We start from the raw sequence: 18,070 nt of genomic DNA, 5'->3' as shown, positions 1-18,070 counted from the left end.
CCAGACATTTCAGCGAAAATTATGTTAGGTTGATTTGCATGAAGTTCTTTGGATTTGAATAGTCATCTTTCGCAGGCTTTGGTATAAAGACTATTTTCACCTTCTGCCAAGAGGAAAGCACGTAGTGCAGAGCAAGACATCCTTGAAAAATATTTCTTAGAAGATGTTCTAAGTGCTCTATACCCTCCTTTAGCATCGCTGGGTAGATGCCATCCATGCCAGGTGCTTTGAAGTGTTCAAATGATAGTATAGCAGCTCTCACCTTTTCATTGGTAGCAACCGCTCTCGCAGTGTCCCAATTCCCCTGGCAAAACCTTCGTGTTAAAGGGTTTACAGAAACCGCCAATTCACTTCTTCCCACTTCTGAGACCTGTTTTCCCGGGTGGTGTACTTCCAAGAGAATCTGTATAGACTTAACTCTGGAGTTCGTGAAAGTATCGTACGATTTTCTAAGAAAGTCCAACTTGGCCGACTCATCATTATTAAGGACTCTGTACAACCTGGAGGTCTCCCTTTCACCTTCCAGTTTCTCACAGTATGCTCTAAAAGAGTCTCGTTTCGAATGTTTTACGAGCCTCTTATATTCACGCTGTGAGTTCCGGAAGTTTAACCAGTCTTCATTCTTATTGCTTTTGCAAGCACGATTTAAAAGACGTCCGGTTGATTTCCTAAGTCTTTGCAGTTCTCGGTTCCACCATGGAATTGTTTTACCGCGTTGGCCTCGGGAAATAGGACAAGCCTTTCCAAAGCATTCTAAAAGAGTGCGATTCAGAGTTTCCAATCAATCTTTTATTGCCAAAGGAGTTCTGAGTCGCCTAGGGAGCTCAACTTTGTCGGCAAGAAGTCCATTGAAATTTGTCAAGTCCGTTTTCCTAGAATTCCGTCTTTGTATCTAAGAGTGAGACTTCATCTAACACTGGATAGTCTCTAATCAACTCTAACAGTTTTGAAGTACAGATTGCTAGGTCAATTACTTCACTTCTTCTTGGCACCCTACGTTCGCGGTCATCAGATCAGCTGAAGTGATACAATCAAACAGCTTTTCTCCTCTAGGATTGCATTTGCTACTTCTCCAACAAATATGCTGAGCGTTCGTATCTCAATCTCTTAAAAGTTCAAGGCCACTTGATTCTGCATACACTACCAGATCCCTTAGTGCTTGCGTCGGCGGAGGGCACAAAGAACCATAGGGTGAGTAAACAGAGGCAACTATGTCTTTACTCCTCTTACCATTAACCTGAAATTGTAGGTTAACCACAACAAGGTCCTGGAAACAGAATTATCTCAGCATGGTTACCTCTAACAATTTTGACATCAGAACGCAGGTTAAAATGAGCCCATAGCTCTTGAACCAGAAATATATAAGGACACCCCTGCAACTTTGCCGCCAGTAGATAGGAAGAAGCTTTGGCATGCTCCAGGTTGATTTGACTAACTTTTATGTTTATAGCCATAAGTGCAGTCTAATATGAAAACCGCCGCTAACTGAAAAGTCTGTTGCGTCCAATGTGGATCTCAGCGGGGTTACCAGCTTGTCCTCACTTTCCGTCGAAAGTTCCGCTTTCTTGCGTCCGATTTCTCTGGATATCGCCACACTTGGTGGTGTACAAACGTCCATCTCCTCATTCCCAAGAAACTTGGCCTTCTTTCGTAGTGCCTTATGTTGGCTAGAAGCCCTTGCAGGTTCACAGAGTCCAGGCTGCATGGATCTGTTTTCACATACCGGCGTTAGACCAGTTGTGTCCACATTACCAATTTCCCTTTCTTTGGCTTTTCCGGGTACAGGCAGAGTAGAAGGTTCTGACAAGCAAGCCTGTAGTCTCTTCTCCGCTAAAGTTTCCTTCTGCCGAGCCTTCCTCCTCCGTATTTTAGAAGAGTTAGGCAATAGTGTCACCGACAAGTCGGCCGTAGTCAGATTCCTCTTATTAAGGGAGTTACCATATTATCCTTTTTGGTTGACCGCGTCATAGACACCGGATGTAGGTTTTCCACTGAAGTGAAGACATGTATGTCAGAAAATTATTTTACTTTTAGAGATAAATTTTAGAAGACGACCGCAGGATGTTGCATGAGGTTCTGGCCATTGTTAAAGAGGGGGATAAGCACGATATACTTGACCAAATCAACAAGTGGCACCCTAATATAAAATTCACAATGAAAGAGGAATCAAACGGTGGCATTCCCTTCCCCAACATTAAAATACACAATGTAGGAAGCCATCGAGTACCCAACGTACCATCGTCAGGACGTTTAACCATACCAGCATAAAGTGGCCGCCTACCGATCCATGGTGCACAGACTTTTGTCTATAGTTCCTACTGAAGAAAGGTTTGAAAAAGAAAAGCCATTCATTATGTATACAGCCGAAAAAAGTGGATTTCGACCAATTCCATAGCTTAATTAGGAAGACGCAATGTACGAAGGTACGAAATCGCCTAACAACTTTGTTTAAACCAGAGAGGATGACGATGGACACACAACGATCCAGCATAACATATTCAACGGAAATGTTCCCAAATGCTTAGTTTGAACTCAATCCTGAATTGAACTTGATAATTGGCAAGGAAGATTTGCAAGGAGCATTGCTTTCAATTACAGATACATAATTGGCTTCATTGTTGGATGAACCCGCAAATTGGAATATTTTTTTTATCTTTCTTAATATTTTCCTGGAGACAAGATCATGGAACAGCAATTCAAAATTCACTTTAGCTGAATTAATTTATTCTCCATTGCGCAAGTCAAGTATCTCTCACTAATATATCACCATCAGCAAACAAAAGAAATTTATTTCAAACGCATTTCTTTCTCTCTAATCGCTTGTACCTGACACTTTTGGAAGCAGCACCTGTATTACACCTAATTAAATCCATTTAAGTATCTTCTGCTTCCAAGCAAACATTTATGCACAGACAATGGTGATAAAAAAAATGCCTGAACAAAGCCACTTCCGTCGCCGTACTAATCCGACATTATTAACTTCTTTTCCCTTTATCAGCCCAAACAAAGCGAAAATTAAAACAATTGGGTTATGCCCCTAATCTACGTGAAAGCATTATCAAAATGCACATAAAAAAATAGTCAGCAATGCAATCTTCTCTAGTTTCTCCAATGCACTTCTCCAAACTAAAGTAACTGGAGCTTAGCTTGGTACTTATCTGCTCACTATCTGGTTCCCAAGGCACAGTCATATGCATAAGATTCATTTATATTGAATTATTACGAAAATAGTACTGATTTTTCTTATTACATCAGATTGTGAAATCATATGCAATCACAGTCCCTGATATCAGTACAATTTCTGTTTATACAATTTTTATGACTCTGAAAATATGGCGCTACTCCAAACGCCACACTTGCTACAATTTGACTACAATCTGAAACGTCTCGACAATCTATCTGTGGAGACATAGTAATACAAAAGATGTTGCAATGGGTTCGTCACAGACCCGGCGCTAGAGAAAGAAAGTACATCATCAGAATTTTTAAGAGGCTAAGACCCTTTATGCAGCAAATATAGGTTAATTTGGCTAAAAATTCCGGACGCATCGAGTGCACTTATGACGATAATGAATTGGGAGACAAGTTGGATGGAAACATGCAACATTTTGGGCATATGCTTGGGATAGTACATATTGTGATGTCAGAGCTGAAAACCTTGGCAAAATTGAATAGGAAGTATGTAATGGTTTTCAATGGGTTTGATGATCAAACGACCATCCTGAGTGGCCGTAGGCGACCTAGAGGGAAGGGCTACCCCAAAAACCTAAGAAGATAGCGAAATTTACGGTGAAGGTACGTCCGAAAATACTAAAGACACTACACGTGCCTGTATGCATCTGTGCTAGCCAGACTGCGGAATGTTGGGGGGGGGGAGCGCTTCGATCCCCACCGGATCCTGAAAATAACCACACAAACATGGGGATTCTCGGGAGCCTAATGAAGTAAACAACACGCTAGCTAAAAGCTGAAAATGAAAATAAAATAACGACGGTTCGACTGCGCGTGTGGAGCCGTAAATCTTGGGACCCGCGTGCTGCAATCGAGAAGGAAGATCCACGACAGATCATAGCCTTGATCCTTGTTTCATCTGCCTCAGATGTTTATTAAGGTGCAACATCTGAGTCTCCCTCCCTTCCTTGACATCCTCACGCTACATACCTCCATTTCCAACCTAATATGCCTTAGCACCACTTCCTTAACCCAACACAGAAGTAAAAACGTTTTATTTTTCACCTTTCTTTCTCGCTTGGATTCGGAAAGCTAATCGCATGCATAGTATGGGAAACGTCCAGCGGACCTCCTTCTCACTACAGGAGAGAAAGGATCAGTAACAACAATATTTTCTAGATTTCGCACGTCGTTGTCATTCACATAAAGGCGAGAAAGGACAGTTCTCAGATGCTCGGACCGCACAACCTTTCAGTCTCCAGCCGACAAGGCGCGTATTCCAGAGAGTTAAGAGGTGCTCCCTTCTGGGAGCTAAAGTCTAAAAACACTACATAAAACGGAGATCAGGGCAAGACACTCTACAGGGCCTAAACACATCTCCACCGACAGTTGAGAGACGTTCCTAGTGAGGTATACGCCTTACCCTTTAAAAGAAAATGCAACACACTCGTCAGAATGACTCTACTTTCGTAGAAAGGCTTAGGATCATTTGTTTCTGGGGGAGAAGGTATGAAACCTAAAATTGGAAGGGTGAAGGCGTAGTACGTGGAGTCTAGACGGGAAAAATGTTAAGAATCTGTAGATTGTAGACTGTAGAGTTGTGAGCCGGAATAGGCTAACTTTCACGGATTCAAGGAATCTGTAATTATGGTGTCTTGGGCCTGAATCTAGGAAGCGGTTGGCCCCGGTCGCCCAATGGTATCCTAGCAGACGTGTACAAACTGGTGTTCCAACATCGTCCAGACCTACATTTAAGCGCTTTCAACGCTTGCCTAAAGGCTTAGTAAAGCGATACGTGCTGCTGGATATTTATTCCCAATATAGTTTCGTTTCAACGCAGAGAGATCCACAGTGGATGCTGTCATATAAGTCATGAAATGGTTTACCGAGCAGAGGTACATAGAACTCGAGGGCTGGTTCGCCTCGTAACATTTGAGGCCAGAAATGCCTTTAATTCCGTAAGATGGAAAGACATTCTATACACAGTAGACCGTACATGCCACGAGCCGAGCTACCTCCAACAGATATTGGGGATTATCTGAGAAACCGCTCACTGCTCTATAAGATACTGCAGGGTCAAAGGAGGGGTTGCACAAATCCATCCTAAAGCCAGACCTTTGGAACGCTTCTTACGATATCCTAAGACACCACATGCCAGAAGAGTCTCGCCTGGTTGGTTATGCAGTTGATGTTGCGGCACTTATTGCCAGACACTCTATATATAGGTATACTAATGCGATGGGTAAGCGGGGCCTGGCGCTGGGATCATCCACACCCTGCGTCCCATGTCCCATATCAATCGGCGAGTCAATCATCGAATGAAAACCAATGGTCAAGTACCCTAAATCAATGAGCAACTCAAGAATAAGTTTTGTCGGGCAAATCAAAACAGCAGCGAACAGGATTGCAGCCAAACTTTCGTCTATAAGTCGGCTAATGGCAAATATTGGCAATCCTATATCTAGCAAGCGCCGTCTCGAAATCAATGCAGCGCAGTCTGCTCTGCTCTAGGAGCGGAGATATGGGGTAGTACTCTTTGCAAGAAGCCATATCGTTAGCATCTTGCGCAGCTACAGAATCCAGGAGCGACTGGCGTCTGCCCACTCCATTGTCTCTGAAGCTGCTGTGATGGTGAATGCAAGAGTGATTCCCGTTGCCCTTCTGGCTAAGGAGCGTGCAACCATATACAAGCGCAAGGAAGATAGTTGCAAGTAAAGAACGGGAACGTCCAATAAACGAGCAGCAACTCACTTCCCAAAAAAAGACAAGAGGATGATGGACTTCGTGGCTCTTCGGTAAGTGGGCACGGAAGTTTTCAGTCTTACCTGCACAAAATTGGGAAAGCACGATCTCCTGACTGTGTGTTTTGCAGTGAGTTGTGAAATCTTGGAAAAACCCTGCCGCAGTGTTCGCCGCTTTCTCACAGACATAGTCCTGGTGTCCCCTGAAATTGTTCCTAGAGTGGCCACTAAACCGAACACTAATCGTATTTCCGTATTTCCGGCGGTTGGTAATCAAGACTGCCTCCGTTTTTGTTCCGCAAGGTCAAACTGATTCATCTCCAAGTTCGCTTTTATGGCGCTAATGGTTTCGTTAGCGTACACTTCAATATCCTCAGGTTATTTCGCGACGACAACCATGGCTAGATAATCTGCGAGACCGGTTATCCTTTGACACAGGAAGGACAAGGACCACCATTATGCGTCACATTTCTTAAAAGGGAACACAACACTGAGCCCTAAAGTGTTCCTGCTGTGACGGTGTACTGCTTGGGTCCCTCATCCAAACCGGAGTGGTGTAGTGGTGTAGACGTCCAATGGTTGCTTATGTTTTTTTGCGCTCCCCTTTATCCAAGAGGGGGGAGGAAAGTGCCATCACGATAAAGAGAAAAAGATGCATACAGGTCAGTTGTGGTGCTCGACCTTTCATTTTCTTCATAATCTCCCTAGACGGTGTTTCAGAGGAGTTTTGATCTGCCTCCGCCCAAACCTCCTTAAAGCATCATCGCTTGCTGGTCAGTTTAGTTTGTTCAAGCCTACCTCCAAGATTTGCATATACTTGCCGTTTCTCTTCGAAGTCGGGTCTTCCTCTAAATCGTTGGGAGATTCTTCTTTCTAAAGCACATGCTACGGGCTGCGTGATCTTTCAATTCCATCAATAGCTTGACCGCCTATTTGCGGGTACTTGCCGCCTCCGCATGGCAGTGTCGTATGCTCTGATTCTGTGTCATTGACTCTACCTTTTCTGAAGCCGCATCACCGGGTTTGCGACCTCCCAATAGCATCCCTATGAATGCATCCTAAAGGGGGTCCTTCTCTGGGGGTCGCTGTGAGTATAATACTCACTGACAAATCAAGCAATTCTCCTCGCCTAAGTGGTACTCAAATATCGACTATTGATCCCGACCCTGTCCCACGAAAAGGGGACACATTTTCGGAATTTGTAGGCAACAACTCTAAATCCACAAAAGCCACGAGCAGGATACGGTCCCTGGTGTTTGTAGTTCGACTGCCCCAATCCACAGTCCACACGGTGAAATCACCCGCTAAGATTTTGGGATTTCGACTTCTTGCATCCGCGAGCAGCGTACCCAGCATTTTCTCGAATTCTGCTATCGTTGCCCTTGATGGAACATTGCAAAGCAGCTCTTGAGAAACGCCTACTCCCTGAATCGGACCCAACCTATTTTTACTTTACCAGCTGCCAGCAGTTTGAACGATGCTTCAACTGGTAAGCTTATAGTTGCCGTATGCCTTTCATAGTTCTCTGATTGCGGAATATTGCAAAACGAGTGGTACGAACTGTTTCTCTAAGGGCCTCGCGAATATCCCCCATGATCGTGATTGCCGTTCGATCCGTATCTCTACCTAAGGATTTTCCACCTTCCCGACGAAATTTTCAGCCGTTTTGCCCGGGGACTTCTTCTGCTCCAGCATCAAATCTTCTTTTTGGAAGCATCTAATTCTGCTGAGCCTTTCTCCGAGGTCCATCAGCTCTGGATCGGATTTGACCTTCCTGAGGATATCGGCGTATGTCATATCACCTTTTTTCGAGATGATAATCAATTCTTATGGCTCGAATTGATCTTTTACGTCGCACGTTTCATTCCGCTAATCTTGGTCCATGTTTCCTTAGTTCTTTTTTGAGACTTTACCTCCTTTGGGTCGTTTGGAGCCGGCGCGGCTGTTTCCAAAATTTTGGTCACTTTGTTGGCCTTCCCCTTTTACGGCCTCTTTACCTTTTCGTCCTACGAGAATCCAAAAAAATCATTCGCTCCCTCTCTACTCCTCTTTTCAAGATTACCGCCGTTTGAATTTTTAGGCCGCGTCACTTGTCTTTTCTTCGAGGAATGGTTTTCGTCCTTGGAGCTATGGTATGAATTCAGACAACTTTATTAATTTCTCTCCGACTAAGGCGAACTATGATTCGTCGGTATTCTGATGTTCTTCTGTATGGCTTTCTCATTGTGTAGTTCTGTATTTATTAGCTCTCCGAGAGCTTGCCTGATTTCCTTGCTTCATCAACATTGATTTCAGAGGAGATCGAAGGATGGTCGAGCTTTTCCTCAGAAGCATCTTTCCGTGTTTTTTTTCGGAACAGGTGTTCTCGGGAGTTATGTCCTCCTTTTAAATGCCTCTATCTTCCGGCTACTTGTAGCATTCGATGCAACGGCGACCAAGTAAGCCGCCATCGAGGCATTGCAGTCGAGGGATATCCATTGCCGGGAACTTGCTTGCCCATTCCTAAATCTGATGGTACTGGGGTTCCGAGCTCTGCACCGTAAATACATATTTCTTTCCTTTCTTCCTCCATATTGACTTCTGGGTGTCCTTCCCATAGCCGTTTTTGTCTCCTTGTTTTTCTCCGGCTTACCCGACCTGCGCATAAAGACACCTCCATGCATGCAGTGCATGTACCGTATCCCCTTATCCGCACGAAGGGACACGCCTAATGGGAGACTGTTTGAAAATAAGACACGATGATGTGAAGCTAAATGAATTTCCAGTCGTATATTTCCGATTCAACTGAAAGTATCTCAAGAAAGCAAATTTCTTATCATCTTTCGCGATAATAAACACTATTGGATTTTCATGAATGAAACTTTCCATGAAGGATTGAAGTAAGGTTTCCCTCTTAGATATAAAATGTCAAGTATAATTCCATGAACATAACCACTACCGCCTCACTTCCTGGCGGCTATTCACTGCTTAAATGGGGCTGTGCTATCTTAATCCCATAACATGGGTAAAAAGTTAATTCCAAATTTGGGCTATTTAACGACCAATCGTCACACTCTATACAACATAATCCTTTCCTGCATAATTTACAATGCATCAACTCCAACAAATCGTTGCCAAAATCCATAAAACACCAACTCCCTCAAAGTTTTACAACATCTCCATCTGCACAACTAATTACACTAAAACTTATGACTAATGTTCCGTCATGTTGTCGTTAATTTAACTTACCCTGATTTTCTCTTTCGTTGATAGTTCTGAAGAGGCTGATGTCACCAGACCCAACACTAGAATCGCGGACGCAGCTAGCCTGTAAGAGATTTATGAAAGTGCTTCAGTTCCAACTTCACATGGAGACACCAAGTTGTAACCATGTAATATGTTTGGTTACAATTTGATATCACAATAATTCTGAGTTGATTTCAGTTTTTATTTCTCGTGTATTTGGCTAATTTACATTTGAAATTATGATGGTCATTAAAGTGATTTAGAGATTTTCAATATGATACTGATAGCGATGCCGCGAAATAGTTTTGAACCGGCAAATGGGAAATCTTTGTTTGCAACATACCAAGAGTCTTGGGGTGAGGCTTGAAAAATTCAGAGTTGTTGTGTTTTGAATCAAATGAGGAATGAGAAGCTGTGATCTGTTATCAGGAAGACCTTGAATGTGAACGCATTTGCGTAAGGTTGAAACTAGAATTTTGTTTATGCGTCTGTCAACCTACTCCGTGTGAACCGGAAAAAAATAGTGAAATTATCGCGAACAAATTGCAATTTTCCCACGTGAGTCATACACTGCAGTAACTTTTGGAAAGCGCTGATTTTGTACCTAGAAACACGAATCACAATCCTTCCGGTCCAGGAAGTCACGTGTATTGTCTATCTCTGCTTAGGATTGCCTTGATGTCAGGGCTTAGAATGGATACTACTGCCGATAGTCCCTTGCTCCCGGGTATAACATCAACCGTATAAGGCAAATGCAATAAAGGGTATCCTGATAGAAATTTTACTCTAAGGCAAGGAAATTATATGAGGAGAGAGAGGGGGGGAAGTGGCTTAGTGGTTGGAATAAAAGGTTGAGTTTCCGGTCGTGGAAAATCATGCTGAATCCTCGATCCTCGACCTCATTTTATTCAAGTCTTTATTCTGCCTCCCCCCTAAAAAAAGATTTTGCGCCTGCTATGGTTTCATTTTTAAACTAAAGGCTTTATAATACTGTGCAGTTCTAACTGGAGTATTTTCAAGAGTATAGCGCTAAAGGCCCGTTATTTCAAAACCTGGGAGGTTACTACAGGACAGTAACCTATCATTCGAAGACAAGTTCTTGTGATTCCGAAGTGATCAGGCAAAGTTTTAGAAAATTAGCGACAGCTCAAGTCGGCTTTCACCCAACTCGAAGTTCTTATTCGATGATTACCTACCTTGTCGTGGTGAGGGAGCTCAGTAAGGAGAATCCTCCAGGAAACTAAAGGTGGCACCTGAAGCTAAGTGGTAAACAAAACCCCAAGCCAAGGTGTGACTACCGTGCCGAGGACTGAATGGTAACAAGGGTTAAGACGTTTCCGTGAACGTTGAACTCTGGATATCAGGTGACCCCCAGTTTCAACTAGTCTTGTCTCGGCAAAAAGAGGCTCTGCCGAGATCGGCTTATTTTCCCCGGTAAAACAAAGGCCATGGCAGACCAATTATAAAGAAATTAAAAGCCTGAAATTCAAAAGAAAACAACAGCACTTGGAGCAACGGACGAGCAACGGTCTTCTGGCGATTCCAACTCTTCGGCTCAAATAACTGCAAAGAATGCTCGGCCAGCAACGACCAAGACTTCATTTCAAGCCAAGGCTATCAAAGCTGATCAATTATCAATTACGATATCGAGCAGTGCAAATAGCTTAGAAGGAAACTCCTCCTATTTGTAAGGACTGCATCCTCACAGCTTCGTTTTCAGTCGGTAGACCGACGAACGCACAAACGAATGGCCCAGACAAGATTACACCTCTTTCAACGATGTTTGGGACGACTGACCCTGAGCATGGTTTAGGAGCTGCAATCGCTCTCTCTGGCTTCCAGAAGAGGAGCATAATGGTGCTGAGGTCCTAGAGAAACTTGCTGGCCAGAATAACCTCAACATCTTCACTTGGATGCTGGTAGGCACCAAAGCAGGAAAAAGAGCCGGTAGGCTGGGAACTCTCCTCACTATCGGCGTTCCTGAACCGGATATTAAGAAGGTTTGGGAACAAATTGACTGCCGGCCCTACTACGCGCTTGAGACCAGCACATTACACGTGGCGACTCCTAAAATCATCGAAAGGGACGTACAGCAACCATGCCTTCATCTGAATCGTAGATGAGTAGCCCTATCTTTCAAAAAATTGTCGGAGAGTGGAGCATATCAAGCGATATCACGCTCGCGTATCACGAGCGCATTAATTCCGTAATGGGCATGGATCCACCTCAAACTACTCCATTTCGGAACTCACGTAAGACAGAGTGGGCGACGTACAAAACAGAATTGAGCGCTCGGCTTAAGTTTTCGAAAAAAGCGAGAGCTAAAGCTCAAGACGTCAAGGGTAAAACACCAAAGTGGAACCCGAATTTGGTGGAGGATAACAACGTGCTCCTCAACCGAGCTCTAAAGTCTGGTTCAGCTGTTGGGTGGAATCGTTACAAAGAGGCTTAAAAAATTCTAAAAAAGAGCATAAGGTCGGCCGAACAACCATCATGGAGACGCTCTTGCGAAGAGACCAACTGTCTTGAGGCAATATCAAACCTGTAGCGGATCCTGCAGTTAAGTTGGAGTGGAACTGGATGAGGCCGTTGTGGTGGGATTGGCATTTGGTGAGGAATTTGGTAAGGGAGTCCAGGAGGAACACGTTTATTCGGGTGCAGTTTATATAGCCATAGACGGCTTGGTAAGAGTGTGCGTTAGACTAGGAAAGGGAAAGTCAAAAGAACCTCCTTTGATGTACACGTGATTGCTCCATTTTGGCAGAGGAGACGTCGCACCTTGCGACAAAACCATATGTGATGAGAGGTCGTATAAGCTGCTTGTGGCCGATGAGTTTAACTTTGGGAAGGATGACGGAGTCTTTCTTGACGATGTATGTGTACTGTGCTTGCCTGGCACAATAAATAAATAAATGCCTATATGCCAATTAACTGAAGTGATGTGTAGGTGATGTTTATTCCCAAACCAGGGAAACTCATCTACACGGACGAAAAAACTTCCGGCCGAACAGTCTAACTTCTTTTCTGCTAAAAGTACTGGAAAGACCAGTACATCAGTTCATGAGGGACATATACATTACAAGGTGGTCACTTCAATATAGGCAACGTGCCTATCAGAAAGGCAAATGAAGTGTTAATCCTGTAGCCATTGTTAATATACTATTGCATTTGAAAAAAGCCACCGTTTGGAGCACTTTATGGACTGGTAAAAGCGTCGGTCTATATGCTTTCAGAAACGATGATATCCATAGGGATAAAATCTGAGCCGGGCGTGAAATATATGAGCTGTCCACCGAAATTGGAAAACCAGCGCAATATGTTAAAATTTCCTCTACCCCATCCCCTCCCGAAAAAAATTCCACAGGGAATACCCTCTTGCTTCAGCCGCCCCTATCCCAACAACTGCGACGGGTTTAGCTTCAAACAATCTATTGGATTGTTAGTTCTGTCTCCTTGAGGAGTGACGCCACCTTCTTTCCAGAACGACCCTGGGCGTCCATTTATATTACCTAAAGTTAACTACCTTAATGTTAATTATACCTGGATGATCTCTTTTCTCGTCTGCTATAATTTTTTTGGTACGGAAAATAGTCGAGACTTCTTATCTCAAGAATTTAGGCCGCCCATCACAATTTTCACGTCGAAAGTACTTTTTTGCAGAAGTAAGTCAGATAAGAGGCGGGAAAGGGTATCCGAAAGTTTGTTGAGAACTCGGAATAAAGATTTTATTGAAATAAAGTAATAATAAGGAGACATGCATAATTTTCTCACCCGGGCCGGATTTTCTCTCAACGACCATACTTACAACGATGAAAATAGACTACAAACTCAAAACTTGGTATCTCGTTTCAGCCTTCATATTTGTTATTCTAGTTTTGGGGAGAACTTATTGTGGATGCAAGTGTCGCAAATCAGGCAAAGAATACATATGTTGGAAGTAGCCAAAATAACAATTCAGGCTTTGGTCAGCAATTAGAGCAAAGGTATCCCAAAAACAGAGAAAATGGCAAAAGTTAACCATGCAAGTCCCTCAGCATCTAAGTGCAGTTCCAGTGAAGTGTCCCGCCAGCAAATGATTGAATGTTTCTATGCTAACCGGGACCTGTGTTTTAGGAGGAAGGTTCTTTTGGACACTTTAGACGCTAATGCGTAGATGCTGCGTAAGGATCAAAGCCTTTACAAAATTCCCGAAAAACGATCGCGATCTGAAAACTGGAACAGCAAAGCGAAGAAAATAACGGAAACAAGAACGAAGACGGCTACGGTTTCGTGCCAGGGCAAAGGCAACTCATCAGACACTGCCTAACCTCTGCCCTGGGAACAACGTGACTGAAACGGTTCGCAGGTGTTTTACGCTCCCTCTTATAATTCGTACGTAACATGGGTACGAATTATATTCACCGTAAATCCGCCCATAGTTCGAAACACTGCTCCCAGGGCAGAGGTGAGGCAGCGTCTGATGAGTTGCCTCTGCCCTGGTACGAAACCGAAGCCGTCTTCGTCCTTCTTTTCATTTTTAAACTTTGGGTATTAACCTAGAAAGAGGAGTCCATGGACTATAAAGTGTGGGAGCAAATTGCTCTCCATTTCATCCGGTCCGACATCAAGTAGATGCGGGCTTAGGGGAACTCCTGAAAAAAAATTGGAGAAAATAACGTTTCGTCTACGCACGTAACCAACCTCTTGCAGACTCGTGAAACTCTCTGTTAGCAGATGGTACAACAAGTATGGCAAGCAAAGCGCTTGAAACTAAGGTCGGCCATCATCATGGAATATCAGACAATATAACTAAACAGCCAAAAAGAGAATCTCGTTTGGAATCAGAGATCGAAATGGAGAACAGTATAAGCAGATGTTGGGCGGTTTTTCCATCAATAGTTTAGTCTCACTTGCCTCCTCATCGATCCTAATTAACAACAAAAAACATAAAAGTTTTCAAATTACTTAAATAAGAAGATTGTCGCACATAAGTAGGCGGGGATACTAATCAGAAACTTGAACGGGAACGAGACTAGAATACCTTTCAGGATAAGCCGCAAAACCGACAAATTAAGGGATAATCTTCTATGAGACGATAAACTTTAAATCAAACACAAAAATAACAAGCTGTTATGTTATGCTGTGAAAGGTAAAAAATTAGGACGATTTCATCCTAGCAGAGGCAACTCTAGATGGTGACTAGTAAAATTTAAGTTGCGGTAAACAGACGACTATTTTTTTGCCCCCAAATATGATACAGCACAAATCAAAATCATACTTTTATGAAGCTATTGCAATTTCTGCAGATTTGTGCGCTCCTAGCACAGAGATGCTCAGAGGTGGCGAGGAGAAAGACGGGCCAGCAACCCTGTCGGCCAAACCAAAACCAAGTGGCCGAGGAGAACCTCCCTACTAATTGCACCGGAAAACGCTGTATCACTTTGGTTTGGCCCTTATGCAGTTAGCGGTGGATGCACGGGGACTCATCTGAAGTGGCAGTAGGTCACGAAACCTTACCAGCGGTATACTGATGCCATGGGGGGGGGGGATAGCCCCTGAATTCATATGTTCCCGGAGAATTCCTGTTTCATATGCCTACAGGTCGGTTGCTGTGGGAACTTCATTAGGGTTATGGTTACCTTCAAGCGAACGTGGACCTAAATCGTGGATTTGCGTTTCAACGCGGGTGCCGTACTGCATAGTTGGGTAGGTCTTGAATCCACCAGTATGAATGCTGAACCATGCACTCAGTATAGACTAGTACCGTTTTGCTTGTCTCGACGGGGCTCTCATTCTGGTCACAAAATCAATTTGTCTCTTAAGAAAACAGGGGGATGAAGTCCACGAGACAGGTACTCTGGTAAATCCACCGAGATGTAACTTCCTAACTTCAGAATAAGAGCCGCTAAGCAGCTAGCCGATAATAATAATAATAATCGTTGGCGCAACAATCCAACTGGATCAGGGTCTTGAAGTGTGTTAAAGCACTTCATTCAAAACCGTAATAGTACACTATAGGATTATAGTACCCTATAGGAGGCAATGTAGTCAGCATTGCGCTCGCCCGAGATTATTACCCTGATTCGACCAAGGTACATATTCACAGCTGAGTCGACTGGTATCCGAAGTCAAATCACGATGCAAACCCCACTGTCACCAGTGAGATTTGAACCACAACCTTCCGTACGATAGCCTAGTGCTCAAACCACTTGACCAGCCAATACCCTGTCCCAAAACAAGGCGTATGTCACCGCGCTACGAAGGACGTGTTAGGCAAAGATCGGTTTACTACAAAACGCTTCTATATTATATACAGTAAATCATATGCGTGGAGTAATTTTCCTAGCCAGCCGATAAATGAAACCTCCTTTTATCGAGGAAGGAATCTTCGAGGGCTACCCCAGGTATGATATCAAGGTTTTAACAACCAAGGGGCAGAGCTCGCATTCAGGCGATACCTCGGCTCCCATAACTGACATGAAATTACAAATGACAACGGACTACGGATTATCCAACTAGCAGTGTCACACGAGATGGTCATTGAAAGTACCTATTTTGCACGAAAAGCTGTCCAGAAACAAACAAGAAAATGCATTGATATCGACTTTGCAAGCGATTATTATCTGCTTGTTCAACATCGACCGTTTATATAATCCAGATGTCTATCTACAATGAGAGAACTATTGCAGTAATCGCCTGAGAATCTTGATTGGCATTGGGCCACCATTAAAAAAACTGTTCTATCGACTGCCACGCAAGTCGTCGGTCACATCTCAAAGGAACATAAAAAGATCTAGCTGTTTGCGAAATCATGGAAGCGGATCGAAAAACGGAGCACGATTCTTAATCGCATCACATCCGGTAAAGTTCCGCCCCCTGTGGATGAAATGGTTAGCCACCGTAATATGGGTACACGGACTGCTCCTTCAAGTAGGCGACAAATTATCTCAGCTCTCAGTGAGCGCTTGACCATCTCGCAGAGTTACTCATCACTGTTCCTGCAGTTTCTGTAGATCTGCTACTTCCGCTTATACGGAACTTCCAGGAATCTGAGATCTTTCGATTTAGAGAAAGCTTTGGGTAGTGTCAACAGGGAGTGTATCTTTTTTTTTCTTTGAGGAGGTGGAAATCTTCAAAAGACACTGGTCTGGACACACCAGCGTGTGGGATTTTTACCCACTAAAACCACCCCCGACTCCCTCCCTGCCCCGCGGAACCACCATAAGGTATTACATCACGGGGCGGAGTCAGCTCACTCTGTGGCGCGGCAGGATTCGCGGCATTCGAAATTTATTTCGAATGTTGCGAGTGCGAGCGAATAGATGGCGCGGATCTATCCACTTTGCGTGGCACGCCATGGGAGTGGAGGACCGGCGAGAAAAGTGTGCCATGAGTTAGGGGCAGAAAAGAAATAGATGAAGCGAGACTTCTCTTCTGCCTCTAACGTTTTTGGAAATGAGGTATCCAACCGTGGCTCTGAACTCGTGACTTAAAATTAAAAATATCGTTTGTAATTTTTCTCTCTTAGAGATTTGAATGCAGTTTTAGTACGACTACCCCACTACAATGTCAATTAACAAAGTGTTTAATTAATAAAGTTAAATTCAAAAATAAAATTAGATAAATACTTAATTGGTGACCCCGATATTAAAAAAGTGACAAATTGTCCGCCATCGCCGCCATTGGTGAAGTTCTATTAACGACAAAATTCGTCCGAGCAACACGGCAGAAATAGAATTTCCAAAGACTGAGAAATCCATCAAAAACATCAGTAGACCGTACGGCAAGCGATTTTCACGCGTTCGCATCTACAGTTGAGTGTGGAGTGCCGTTGTAAACATCACGAAAACGTGTCGCATCTCAACATCCCGAGTCGGAGCAGAGGCAAGAAAAAACGCGAGAAAACTTTCTCTACACAGTGTACTGCGCGACACACGACGGACCCTCACCAGAAGTAGATTTTCACGCGACTTCCCGTACGCGCGCCCTCCTGCACAACACCTTTCACGCACCGGACCAGTCATCATTGCCACAACGATCAACAACAGCAGCAAACGGACGTCCCCAGCACCGCCAACGCCGCAGCTACAGCCGACAAATTCGACCAGCGCCGCCGTCGAGGAGGACCCCAGCTCGGCTTGAAAGTTATACTTAAGTGAAATTATTGTTCAATATATTAAAAGTTAAAAAGTGGAAAATAAAAAATTGAAACCGCTGCAAGAGACGGCGTGGAGGTGTTTAGCATCGCGAGTTCTCCATTTTCATTGGTGGTGTTTTTGGTCTGCGCTGGAGAGCGTCCGCTTCGGCCGTCGTTTTTTCTCGTTTCGTGCGTGCATTTGTGGGTGCGGCCTGCCGTGTCGGTGTAAAGTTCACCGCGTTTCAGTATAAACTCACCGCGTTTGCATCTCAATCTCGTACTTCTCGGTAAGAAAAATGTCGTTTGACAATAAAGACGCGGCAAGCCCATCGGACCCGCAAGTGACCGCCCTCGCCGTACGCGTTCCTCCGTTTTGGCGGCGGAACCCCGAGCTGTGGTTCGTGCATTTGGAAGCACAGTTCCAAATGTCCGGCATCACATCGGACGCGACCCGTTTCAACTACGCGGTGGTCGGCCTGGACGAAGAGTCCATACTTCTGGTGTCCGACGTAGTGAAGTCGGCATCGTACGCTCAGCTCAAGAGTGAGTTGATCAGGCGCCTGTCGGCAAGCGAGTCGGCAAAATTAGACCACTTGCTGGCGGGTTTAACGTTGGGTGATCGAACTCCCAGCCAATTGCTTCGTGAAATGAGGCAATTGGGTGGGAGCAAGATCGGCGACGACCTGATCAAGTCGCTCTGGCTGCGTCGGCTCCCGGAGGGCACCCAGGCGATCCTCGCTTGCGTCTCCGGTTCCTTGGAGGAACTGGCAGCGACGGCCGACCAGGTGCAGGAGGTGTACGTACGCCCAACCTTGGC

General features: G+C 44.3%; 1 protein-coding gene across 2 annotated transcripts in view; it reads right to left on the bottom strand.

Annotated features, from left to right (window-relative positions):
- LOC119652300 (thrombospondin type-1 domain-containing protein 4) overlaps window positions 1-18,070 on the bottom strand; it is a 160,704-nt gene that overhangs the window by 93,430 nt on the left and 49,204 nt on the right. For both annotated transcript variants that reach the window (XM_038056300.1, XM_038056301.1), the window contains exon 3: window positions 9,141-9,219. In XM_038056300.1, the coding sequence (XP_037912228.1) occupies window positions 9,141-9,219 (79 nt within the window). The remainder of the gene's footprint in view (window positions 1-9,140; window positions 9,220-18,070) is intronic.

The sequence above is a fragment of the Hermetia illucens genome, chromosome 3, assembly GCF_905115235.1.
Source record: "Hermetia illucens chromosome 3, iHerIll2.2.curated.20191125, whole genome shotgun sequence".
In the NCBI taxonomy this organism is placed as follows: domain Eukaryota; kingdom Metazoa; phylum Arthropoda; class Insecta; order Diptera; family Stratiomyidae; genus Hermetia; species Hermetia illucens.
This window is presented reverse-complemented; position numbering and strand designations above follow the sequence as displayed.